Source organism: Chionomys nivalis, chromosome 26 (assembly GCF_950005125.1).
Source record: "Chionomys nivalis chromosome 26, mChiNiv1.1, whole genome shotgun sequence".
In the NCBI taxonomy this organism is placed as follows: Eukaryota; Metazoa; Chordata; class Mammalia; order Rodentia; family Cricetidae; genus Chionomys; species Chionomys nivalis.
This window is the reverse complement of record NC_080111.1, coordinates 38,077,097-38,090,419: the sequence shown is the minus strand read 5'-3', so window position 1 is coordinate 38,090,419 and position 13,323 is coordinate 38,077,097. Positions and strand designations below refer to the sequence as shown.

The 13,323-nt window shown below is 39.4% G+C and overlaps 1 protein-coding gene across 1 annotated transcript; it reads right to left on the bottom strand.

The window, feature by feature from the left end:
• Positions 1 to 10,796: 10,796 nt before the first annotated feature.
• LOC130867066 (polyadenylate-binding protein 2-like) lies at positions 10,797 to 11,216 on the bottom strand. The gene has a single exon (XM_057758814.1). It carries the CDS (start codon positions 11,214 to 11,216, stop codon positions 10,797 to 10,799), a length of 420 nt encoding a protein of 139 aa, XP_057614797.1.
• Between the last annotated feature and the right edge of the window lie 2,107 nt (positions 11,217 to 13,323).

Here is a 13,323-nt window from a genome sequence, read left to right as displayed (position 1 = left end):
CAGAATGGATATAAGGGTATTATGATTTCAGAATATGTGTCTAAGGATATGATGCTTTGGAGAGGGTCTTCTTTTGTTTTCACAGAGGATAAGACTCTGTGGATTGTGTCTATCCCAATATGGTATGATAGACCACGCCCTCCTGAAAAGTTGCTGTGAACACCTTCAGAAAATTACTTCATTCAACTGCCGACTGAGATGACCCTGACACACAGGTCTGGATACAGCGCCCCCCATTCAGCAGGAAGCAGTTTGGAGAGAAAAACTGTGCCCATGTTCCCAAATATGGTTTATAAGTGTTCTTTTACATTTAAAGGGGGATATGATATAGATATAAATAATTTGCATTGGTATGGATTATAAGGTCAATTTTGTTATGTGTATATGTATTTCTGATCTTGATTAAGGTATTGTGATTGTGTAGTTCATTTAAAAAATGTAATGTATAATTAAGAAATATAGGTTAATGGATAATCATCAATAATAGTCAAGCTTGTAGTCATGTTAGTTAGATTTTCTAGATATATAGAGATATATTTCAGTTAGATAGACATTCTTCATATCTTTCAAAGACTGCAGAATATGGCATTTAAAATATCTTAATAACTTAGGGCTTTTCATGACAATGAGACACGTCTGCTCATGGCAGCACCAATCTACTTTGAAGATCGGCATCAAAGAGTTGGTTAGCCATTTGAGCAAGAAACTGCTCTTGCCTGGACTATTGCATAAACTGGACACAGAGAACCCTCAGAAAGAGGACTGCTACACTTGCCTAAAGGTGAGATGATCTTTCGGGGTTCCTGATTTATGAAAGAGTCTATGAGACATTCTGCAGGACACAGCAGATAGTGACTAAACTGTCTTTAAATTTTCCTGCTGGATGAAAATGTCTGCTGGATACTATGGGCCTGAAGGCTGAAGATGGATGCCCCAACGATACAAAAGAACTTTGGGTGACTGTCCAGGCAGCGAGATGTCTCTGTCATTTCTAGAGTTTTGGATTTCTTGTTTGCTTAGGTAATATTATATCCTTCTGGAGTCTTTGATGGAGTTGAAGAATAGTTAGTTATAGTTATAGTTTTCCTTAGTTATAATAAAAGATAAAATAGATATAAATATTATAACTGTAATTCTTGTTTGATAACTGTTTTGTTATATGTAATTTTACTATGTTATAACGAAAGCTTCTTTTTTGTTTAAACAGAAATAGGGGAAATGATGGAGGAGGGTCATCTTTCTATCTGTTGCTTTCATTGGTTAATTAATAAAGAAACTGCTTGGCCTCTGATAGGGTAGAATTAAGATAGGCAGAGTAAACAGAACAGGATGCTGGGAGAAAGAAGCCGAGTCAGGAGTCACCATGATTCTCCCCCTCCAGACAGATGCAGGTTAAGATCTTTCCTGGTAAGCCAGCTCATGGTGCTACACAGAATATTAGAAATGGGTTAGATCAATATGTAAGAGCTAGCCAATAAGAGGTTAAAACTAATGGGCCAGGCAGTATTTAAAAGAATACAGTTTCCGTGTAATTATTTCGGGGCATAAGCTAGCCATGCGGGCGGCTGGGTGCCAGGGACACAGCTCTGCTGCTCCTAACACTACAAATTTTGAGGTAAGAATGTCCCTAATGTCTCTGCTTTTACATTGTGATTATGGTTAGAAGTGGATTGGTTAACTGAGCATGCTTAAGGAAAGAGAGAACATTGCATGGGCATGTTCAGACTCCCTAGGTAAAATCCCCATGCTTCATTTGTTGAGGAAAAACATTGTTTTGAAAACTTCTCCCATGTTCTTTGTTCCTCCTACAGGCAAGACATTTTTTTCTCATTTTTTTCTGTCTTGGCTATTGAAATGGCTATTTTTGGTAGTCAAAACTGACTACCTCTGGGATCATCTTATACACAAAGAATTGATTATAGCTGAGAGAGATTTTACTTAAAGGTTTTTAAATGGGAAAATCCTCCATTAATCTGTATTATTTGAGATGATAGGAGCCACCTTAAGGTGCTTGGTGTTTGTGCACACTTAAGCAGTGAGCCATCTCTACAGCACGTGTCTGTGCAGTTTTAACACCATCACTCATGAGTAGAGGTAGTGGGATTTTCTGCATTTGAGATCAGCCTGGCCTACAGAATGAGTTCTACAACTATACACACAAAAAAATTCTGTCTTGAAATCAAAAAAAAAAAAAAAACTGAATGAAACAAAGACTATGACCCAACTTTACTCAGCATCTTACATTCTGGTAGCAGCAGTCACATATAAAGTATTTTGAAGAAGAAAAATCTCTTTTTCTTGCCTCTGTGCTCTAGCTCTGGTTACCAAGCTCATTCCTTTACTCGCATTAGTGCCTACTTTATTGTAATTTCAGTGAATACTTAAAACCAGCTGAGTCACAAGGCCTTGTGGGCAGAACAACTACTGGATTCTTCACCTGGTCTTAGACAAAAGGCTGAGAAGCAAGCTATTGGATTCTTCAATTGCCATTGGTAAGCAGCTGTTCTTACATTACCTGGACAACAGCTTGTAAGACATTCTAATAAGCTCGCTTTTTACATAATGGTGAGATTTATTCTCTCTGTCCTGTTGATGTAGAGAATCTTAAATACCGCAGTTGTATATTTTATTTACCTCACCATGAAAAGAGATGTACAGGCTAACAATAGTGCTCATGGAGACATTCTTTCTAGCTCCATTATTCTCTACGTATTCCAATTTCCATGAACACTACTTTTTTTATTATTATTCATTTGCCTGGAGTTTGCTTCAAATTTAAGGAATAAAACCCATAAAGCCATGGAAAGGAATCAGTATTCTTTCTCTTTAAGCACCCTATAGCCCTATGGGAGGTGCTCTTGCCACTCAGGACTCACTAGCCAACCATGCACTCCAGTGACCTGCCAGTCCGAAGCAGTACACGTCTCTTCCTGGCTGCCGCCTTCAGTCTTGGCTTTGAAAAGGAGCTGTCACCAGTGGATTCCTGTTGCTGTTGCAGAGAGATGATGAGCTGAGAACTTTGGCAAAATGGAGAAGGATAACATGGTGAGTGAGGGAATGCTGGCTTTTGATGGGGGGGAGCAGAGGGTGAGGTGCAGAAGACACTATGGTGTTACCTCCATGGGTCTGGGTGGGAACCTGCTGTCATATTCCCTGTATGTGAAGTCCCTCATGGTCCCTGCTAACTCACGGTCCTAGGGGCAGGCCTCTGAATAGCTTTGCTCTGTGGCTTCATCTCCTTAGAGTATTAGGAGCAGGAAGCTCCCAAACTCCTTCCTAGTCAACTTCAACAGGGTTCATGCATTCATAGATACAAGTTGCCAAACTCAGAGAAACCTCGTTTCTCCAGTATATTCTGGAGCACTTTGCCTTTAAGCTTTAAATATAATCTGAATCTATATTTAAATTTGTGGATGTTATTAAGGGCATCTCACGTGTTGTGTAGCTTTCCACTACTGTACCATAATGTTGAAGATTAGAATAGTTGATACAATAGATTGACCAATGCTTAAAATATAATTAAGTCTCACAAAGTAGAATTTATCAGAAGGAGAACTGTGTCTAAAACACCCAAAATATAAGTATATGCTAATTAGGGCTGGAAGAGATTAGAATGTCTGGGTGTACATTGTTTACCAGGGTTGTCCAGATATTTGACTCCAAACCATTTCAAAGAAGCCATCACTTATTTAAAAATAAAAAGTCACTGTCAGGCGCTGGTGGTGCACACCTTGAATTCTAGCTCCCTTGAGGCAGAGGCAGATGGATTTCTTTGAGTTCAAGGCCAGCCCGATCTACTGGGCTGAATCTACTGAGGCTCTGAATCTACTGAGAAACCCTGTCTTGAAAAATCCCCGAGTAGAGGGATTAAAGGTGTGCCCAACCACTGCCCAGCTAAGATGTTATTTTTCTTCAGAAGCTTACTAGGCATGGCACATGTTTTCTCCTCCCTTGTTATCTTCACCTTAGAACCTTAGAACCCTGTCAGTGAAGCATGACCTGCTGTAACAGGTCACGGTGTACTTGAGAGAATAGTCTGAGAATACTTTTGCCTAAATATTTAGACTCTCAAGTTGCCTGTTTCTATTTCAATTGTTCAGAGTATAATCTGAACCATGATCCTAAGAGATACCTATGGCTAACAGCATATATTGAATGCAAAATCAATCTAACCTAGCTCCCCTTGAGCATTGGACAGACATCAATGCATAACATCATTAAAGAGACTTTTCTTTATTAATCTTGTAAGTGTGTGATGTGATTTCTCAGTGAGAAGGTGTATTAATTCTAGAAGAGCTGCATTTCCATCCTGATAGAAACATTGTTTCTGAGACAACTTCTGTTATGTTGACTCAGGTGACCTTGAGAATTGAGTATCCTCTATATTACACCATCAAAGTTCTTTTTTTTTTTTTTTTTTTTTTTGGTTTTTCGAGACAGGGTTTCTCTGTGTCTTTGGAACCTGTCCTGTAACTCGCTCTGGTAGTCCAGGCTGGCCTCGAACTCACAGAGATCCACCTGCCTCTGCCTCCCGAGTGTCACCACTGCCCAGCTCACTGTCAAAGTTCTTAAATGACTGTACCAATTCACAGTTTTAAAATTATGTATTTGCTGGGCAGTGGTGGTGCATGCCTTTAATTCAAGAACTTGGGAGGCAGAGGTAGGCAGATTTCTGTGAGATTGAAGCCAGCATAATCTACAAGACCTAGTTCCCAGACAGGCACCAAAGCTACAGAGATACCCTGTCTCAAAGAAAGCCAATAAATTAAAATAAAATAAAATCATGCATTTGAGCCATGTAGTTGACTGCCCAACGCAGTCACAGGAAAAGGATTTGCATATGGAGCATTTCTTCTGTCCTAAGACCACAATAGGAAGAATAGATTATTGTGTGCACTGCAGGGGGCACAGCATAGGCAATCAGCTATTGGAGACACCCCTATGAAAAAGGGCCTGACTGTGGTAGCAGTAGTGGTTTGTAATTGCCCAGCATGTGTAAATTAATATCATGTGAATGAACACACACCAAATTGTGTGGGTGTCCAGATTAGGAAGGTTATCTTGAGTGAAGGAACATTGAATTTGCAATTAGGCAACATCCTCTGCAGATATGATTGATCTTTTTTTATTGATATTTACTGACCTCTAAAATTTTCTTTGCTTCATTCCCTGCCTCTCCAATCCCCGCTTCAACCATCTCCCAAGGTCCCCATGCACCCAATTTACTCAGGAGATCTTGTCTTTTTATACTTTATACTTTCCATGTAGATTAGATGTATGTAAGTTTCTCTTGGCATCCTCATTTTTGTCTAAGATCTGGGATTGTGGTTTGTAGGCTGGCTTTCTTTGATTTATGCTTAAAAACCACCTATGAGTGAGTACATGTGATAATTATCTTTCTGTATCTGGATTACCTCACTCAAAATATTGTTTTCTAGATCCAGCCATTTTTTTGAAAAATTCAAGATGTCATTATTTTTTTTTTGCTGTGTAGCACTCCATTTTGTAAATGTACAACATTTTTCTTATCCATTCTTCAGTTGAGCAGCATTTAGGTTGTTTCCAGGTTCTGACTATGACAAAGATGCTATGAACATAGTTGAGCACATGTCCTTGTGGTACAATTGAGCATCCTTTGGTTACATACCCAAAAGTGGTATTACTGGGTCTTGAGAAAGGTTGTTTCCTAATTTTATGAGAAATTGCCACATTAACATTCAAAGGAACTGTACCAGCTTGCATTCCCATCAGCAATGCAGAAGTGTTTCCATTTCCTCACAACCTCTCCAGCATAAGTTGTCATCGGTGTTTTTAATCCTGGCCATTCTTTCAGGTATTAGATGGACTGACAGAGTTGTTTTGATTTTCATTTCTCTGATTAATGATATTGAACATTTTCTTAATTGTCTTTCAGCTATTTTAGGTTCCTCTGTTGAGAGTCCTCTGTTTAGGTCTGTACTATGAATTCTGGATTATGAATTCTTCTGTTATCCAATATCTTGAGTTCTTTGTATATTTTGGAGATCTGACCTCTGTCTGATGTGGGGTTAGTGATGATCTTTTCCCATTCTGTAGGCTGTTGTTTTGCCTTGTTGATCATGTCCTTTGCTTTACAGAAGCTTTTTAGTTTCAGGAGGTCCCATTTAATTGTTTCTCTCAGTGTCTTTGCTACTGCGGTTATATTTAGGAAGTGGTTCCCTGTGCCAATGCCTTAAAGTGTACTTCCCACTTTCTCTTCTATAAGCATTAGTGTGGCTGGCTTTATGTTGAGTTCTTTGATCCATTTGGACTTGAGTTTTGTGCATGGTGATAGATATGGGTCTATTTTCATTTTTCTACATGCCGATATCCAATTATGCCAGCACCACTAGTGAAATATGCTTTCCTTTTTCCATTTGATAATTTTTGTTTCTTGTCAAATATCAGGTGTTCTGAGATATGTGGATTGATATCTTGGTCTTCTATTGAACTCCAATTGTCCTCCTGTCTGTTCTTATGACAATGCGAGACTGTTTTCAGTACTGATTAAGTCAGTGATTGTGATGCTTCCAGAAGTTCTTCTATTGTATAGGATTGTTTTGGCTATCCTGGGTTTTTTGTTTTTGATATGAATTTGAGTGCTGTTCTTTTGAAGTCTTTGAAAAATTTTGCTGGGATTTTGATGGGCATTGTATTCAATCTGTAGATGGCTTTTGGTAAGAGATATGCTCAATCTTACCTGACAGAGTTATTTCGGCTCAGAGATTTGAAAAACAGACCATTGACTAAATTATTTGTTAGGTTACAGATCTCAGCAGTCAACATATGTAAGGGCACCATCAATCTATCTTTTGTTAATGACATCCCCTCTCCTAGGAAAGGGCCTACTCTTTTTTAAAGTCAATATAGAAAATTTTATTTAATCTTAAAAGTGTATTTTTTGGTGTATTGAGACAGGGTTTCTCTGTAGCTTTGGATCCTATCCTGGAACTTGCTCTTGTTGACCAGACTGGTCTAAAACTCACAAAGATCTGCCTGCTTCTGCCTCCCGAGTGCTGGGATTCAAGGTGTGCACCAGCACTGCCCAGCTAAAAATGCATTATTATTATTATCACTTTAAAAATCACTTTTTGATGCCGGGCGGTGGTGGTGTATGCCTTTAATCCCAGCACATGGGAGGCAGAGGCAGGCGTATCTCTGTGAGTTCGAGACCAGCCTGGTCTACAAGAGCTAGTTCCAGGACAGGCTCCAAAACCACAGAGAAACCCTGTCTTGAAAACAACAACAACAAAAAAATCACTTTTTGGTATCAGTTTCAAAACTTTAAGTGTATTGCTGCTGTTATCTCTATTTGTTTCTGTTCTCCAATGTTTCTAAGTCATTGAGAGTTTCATTTTATTTCTTTCAAGTTATGTTGATTTCTATGTAGATCAATGTCTCCTATACTTTAGGCTTGCCTCATGCTGTGTAATTGAGAATTATTTTTTTGTTTTGTTCATTCATTTATTTATTTATTAAAGATTTCTGCCTCCTCCCCACCACCGCCTCCCACTTCCCTCCCCCTCCCCCAATCAAGTCCCCCTCCCTCATCAGTCCAAAGAGCAATCAGGGTTCCCTTCCCTGTGGGAAGTCCAAGGACCACCCACCTCCATCCAGGTCTAGTAAGGTGAGCATCCAAACTGCCTAGGTTCCCACAAAGCCAGTACGTGCAGTAGGATCAAAACCCATTGCCATTGTTCTTGAGTTGTCAGTAGTCCTCATTGTCTGCTATGTTCAGCGAATCCAGTTTTATCCCATGCTTTTTCAGACCCAGGTTAGCTGGCCTTGGTGAGTTCCCAATAGAACATCCCCATTGTCTCAGTGTGTAGGTACACCCCTCGCAGTCCTGAGTTCCTTGCTCATGCTCTCTCTCCTGCTCCTGATTTGGATTTCAGTATGGTGCACCAATGTGGGTCTCTGTCTCTGTTTCCTTTCATTGCCTGATAAAGGTTAATATTCAGTAGGATGCCTATATGTTTTTCTTTGGGTTCACCTTCTTGTTTAGCTTTGAGAATTATTGTGAACATCTAATCTTGCCTCTGTTGCCCAGTTCTGGGAAGACAGTCCTGCAACTCCTTCCAGGTTTGTCCTTCACTAGTCAGTGAGAAAGAAATATAGAGCAGTTAATGAGTGTCTGCTAATCATTCTGGCTTTTACTGGGAACTGAGAAATGAAGAGGGATTGGTATAAGTATTGAACTCAATGTCCAACTTTGAAGCTGGTGGAGACACAGTGCAGGAAGTGAGAGGTTGGCCTGAGGTGAGAGCTTTCCTCCTTCAACTGAGATTACTTATGTGGAATCAGGTAATCAATTGTGATGCTGTATGATTTTCCTGATTGACCATTCTTTGCAGTCCACAGACAATGGCAATCTAGGTATGGGACTGACCTTATCTTGAAACCTAATTGTGATATTACAATAATTCATCAAAAATAGGTGATCTGGGTAAAATGTTGTGGCCCTGCTTAACAGGACTGTTACTTTTCTGGAATAAGATCTTCATCTTTAGGGAAAATACATGACAAATATTTATTGGACTCTAATACATATCCCCAGTCTCTTGAGCACATGGCCATAAAGTGTGTTTCAACTTTTCAAAATAATTTTTGAGATTAAAACTGCATAATATTCACATTGTCTTTGCTTCCTCCGAGCCATAGCATGATCCTGATTGTTTTCTAATTCATGGTTTGTTTTTGTTTAACAACAGTTACAAAGTAACCACAGTTACACAGGAGCAGTGATTCCTTTATGAATGTGACCTGTGTTTGTCTTCAGGATTTCCCATCTCTGAGGCAATGGGATTGCTGCACTGGGAAGTGAGTGTGCAATGGAATGTGCACACAAAGGACCCCATGCTGTGTATGAGAAACAGGATATGGTGTAGGAGAGCGGAATAATGTGTACTAAATACAAACTTTCTAATCTAGGCCCCTCTCTGCTGGGCTGGGAGGGCAGAACTGGAAGGACTGTGCAGTATGAGTCATTTGATCTCTAATCCTCCAGTAGAGGAACTGCTAATATTGTGAGGCCCAGCTAGGTGGCCCTAGCCAGTAATGAATTCTGGGAAGGGTTAGCAATGTGGAGTACTAGTGGCAGTCAGTTTGTGGGTTCTTTCCATGATTCTATTCTGCCTCTGCGGTAGGAGTAGTAAGGAATATCACATGCTTTACCATGGTGAGTGTTGGGTGTTCAGGTCTGTTGAACTGTCATTTGTGCTGTGAATTGGACTGATTATGAGCCAGAATGTAGTTATTTTGGTCCATGTGGTTCATGTTGGCAGTGGCCCTTGTCCTCTGAGCCTCCCTGTATATGAATTTATTGGGGCAGTGGAGTCTCTGGACATTCAGGATATGATGATGATTTTCCAGAGAACACATACGATCACTGCTCTTGGTGTGCAGTAGGAAGAGAGATTAGAATACTGAAGGTCTATATTCCAGAAGTTCTCAATATTGCATTCCAATTTCAGATTTGTGTTATAAAGATTACACACAGTTTAGGAACTGGTAGGAAATGATGATATTGATCTTCTAGCAATGCATGATTAGAATGCTTTTAATGTCATGCTGCCACTAGCTGCAATGGTGCGATCCAGTGAAACTTAGTTCCAGGGGACAAATGAGTTTCTGATCTGCAGACATTTCTCAGGTGTGCCTTGGGCAGGTAGATAAAGCATAATCCACATCTTGGACCATAATCCCTGTAGCAAAAAATAAATTTTAAACCATTTTTCTTTGTTTTTTAAATAACATTCTTCATGACACATTATTTTAAAAAAAAAAGTCCCTTGTAAATGAGTTTAAAAAAAGAAACAAAATCCAGATCCCACCTCCTTATTCCCACTTCTTCCCATTCCCTCCAAATAAAAAGGAAAAATGTAAAGAAAAAAATAAAACAAAACAAGAACACCTGATAAACAAGCAAAAAAAAAACCACTGCAAAACTTCCCAAACAAAGTACTGTATTTCTCGAAGGGTAAGTGGAATTTACACTGAATTCACTGGGAGTGAGTTCTTTCTGCTACAAAAACCTGCAAAGAAAGACACTCAAGACAGAAAAATAAACATAAAAGCAAACAAAATAGCTCACCAGACAAAATGGAGAGGCAGGAGCCCTGAGGAAAGAAGGGTAGGGTGTAACTAGACCTGGGAAATCAGAAGCAGGCAGGGATTGCAAAAGGCAGAGAGAAGATGAGAGAAGGAAACAAGCTGAACAGATTGGTGTCCTCCAGAGCTCTGTGTAAAAACAAAAGGCCCTTCTACCACTCATACCCACCTACCTTTGAGCAGTCCCAAAGAGTGAAGTGGAGCAGAGAAACAGGAAACAGGTTGCACATTTGAGAAGTTTCCATGTTGAATCTCCTAGAGGAAATATGTCACACCTGCCCCATTCCCTGGGCCTCCCCTACAGCCCAGATCAGGTCCCTACAGTTAGTTATGGGATTCTCCCCCTTCCACAGTATATCTTTTTTTAAAGATTTATCTATTTATTTATGTATCCCTGCAGGCCAGAAGAGGGCACCAGATCTCATTATAGATGGTTGTGAGCCACCATATGGTTGCTGGGAATTGAACTCAGGACCTCTGGAAGAACAGTCAGTGCTCTTAAACTCTGAGCCATCTCTCAGCCCCCCAGTATATCTTTTTAAAAAATATTTTTTCCCATCGGGTCATCTTTTGTTTTTCTTTCTTTTTTAATTCTTTTTTTCCCTTCTTTCCTCTTTTTTCCCCTCTCTCCTTTTAATACTTCTTTTAGTAAGGGGAATACCATGATGTCACTCTAGCTTACTCTCGTAGACTTCATCCCAGGGCCTGCTGTTAAAACCACTGTAGAATCGAGACAGGGAGATGTTGTAATTGGTAGTCTGGACATGGTATTGGATACATGGGAACCCTCTGTCTGCTGTGGTGATGGGAATCATCTTGATTTGTCTCACTCTAAACAGGGACTCGCCTAAAGCCAGGGAAGTCCTCACTGACTCTTTGTCTAAGAATTCTACATATGCAAGCCCCTTGGTAAGGCCACTGAATTTGTCACAGACTGTAGTAACACCGTTGACTGAACCACAGCCGTGAAAGTGAGCTTCCAGCTCTTCTGCTGTTGCAACATAGATGGAACTGGCATCAGCCTCCATCTTCGCCTCAAGAGACTTGATCACTGAGCCAGTATTGCCTGGAGTTGTACTCTTATTCATCTGCTTCTCTATCTCATTTTGTAGTTCCTTTAACTTCTCATCCCCTTCCTCTATCTCCCTGACTCTCTGAAGCTTTGATAAGTTCTAGCTCTGGGACCTCAATGATGCTGTCCCTGAAGTGCTCCTTTTGGCTTCTGAGGACTCTCCAGCTGGTCCCAGAACCTGTAGCTGGGGGGTCCTCACCTCCAGCCTCCTCAAAGGCCTCAGGCCCACTTCTCAGGCAGGGATCCCCAACCACCTACTTCCTTCACTCTTCCTTAAATCATTTTTCTAGGTTGTTTGGGATTGGGTATTAGTGGAGCAGCATTTGTCTGAAACCAGAAGGAAGCACAAGGGCCTGGAGAGCCATCACAAGCAATCTCTTCTGTTTGCTAAGAGAACATCTATATCATGAGATTCTGTCTTTGGAAGACAGATCCGTAATTACTGGTCAGAAACAACAGTTTAAGGGTCACTTTGAGATAACTGCTTTTTCTGTTGGCTAACACAGATGTTACTCACCGCCATCAAGGTTACTGGAAGAAGAACAGCAGGCTTAACAAAATTCTGTATAATGTTAAAACATACCTAACATGATTAAACTTTCAACTGTAATAAGTAACAAACTACTAATATGCAGTACTTTGTATCTTAATTACTTGATAGTAATAACTTTCAAGGACTAGACATTTTCATTACATGTTTAAGTGAGTTGTTTTAGGTAAAATATCTTGAGTAAGACTATAACATCACAGACAGTATGTTTTAACAAAAATAATGTCAAATTACTATCAAAAGGAAGCATACATATCTATATCAATGTAAAATATTTAAATAAGTAGTTACTTTTTAAAATTAAATTTAATGATCTACCCTTTTATCTCATCATACATATATATGCCTCTTTATTTTTTAAGAGTAGATTCAATAATCTACACTTTTATCCTATCATTTCTTTGGGTGCCTTTTGTAGGTGGATAAATGTTTATGAGGCATGGCCTCTTATATTATATGCGCCAGTATAGACCATGAGTCCAGCCCCTTTTCTGGCTGCCTGATTCAGTTTCTGATCGCAGTTCAAACATAGGATTCTGATTTGTGAGTCTATCCCTAATAAATAAACATCTATTTCTCAATTTTGAGCTAGTGTTGCATTTCTTTTAAGAGTCCTTCTTTAAGGATCATTAAATGTGAATCTTTGAAGTGATGAAATGATTTTTTTCAGTTGTTGACCATGGACCAATAGTGACTGGGATCAGAATGTATTTGATTGAATAAACAACCCTCCAGAAAATATCATGTGTTTGAAGAACTTTCTCTCCTTATTGGTTTTATTTCAATTTTCTGTGGATCTTTAGTAGGAGAAGCCTTTCTAGATGAAATTCCTCATTGTATGCTATGAGTTTCAATACCCTTAAGTAATTTCCTGACATTTATATCTACTGTGTTGTGCTTGACATTAATCAGCCAACTTCCTACTTATACTGAAATGCTTTTACCATCATTATAGGCTTGATCTCTAAATCACATAAGATAGAGCAGAAACAGTTGTTATTCAGTGTTCAGGAGTTTGGCAACCTGCTCTTTTAATTGTTTTGTTTGCTTATCTGAGTAATTGTGTGGCTCTAAATTCCTGAAACTAAAGGGAGGCATCATTCCTGGCTCTATTTGTTTCTATGTTATAGGATGATGGCCCTGGAACGCAGGTATTTTTTATGTCAAGTATATGCTGCTGTGCTGAGCTTTATGCTTATCTTGAATTTTGAAATTTGACAGAGGGTATCTCTCTGATTCCCAGGATGCCATCCCATGGATTGATAGCCTTAATACTGCCTGAGTATTTTGAGTCATTAAATTGCAGTTGCGTAAACATCTTCTTGCTTGTTATCCTTGCTTTGATTTTTTAAAAATCACTTTTACTGTTTTATATGCCTCCATGGATATGTACCATATGGATACCTGATCATGAGAGTGATCAAAGGATATCAGAAATCCTGACCCTGGAAAAATGGATAGTTGTAATCCCCATGTAAATACAGGCAAATTTGTCCATCTCCATTCAAGATCAGCAAGAGTGCTGAATTAATCTGTTCTCTCTTCAGGCCTGTATTGATTATTTATGACCAAC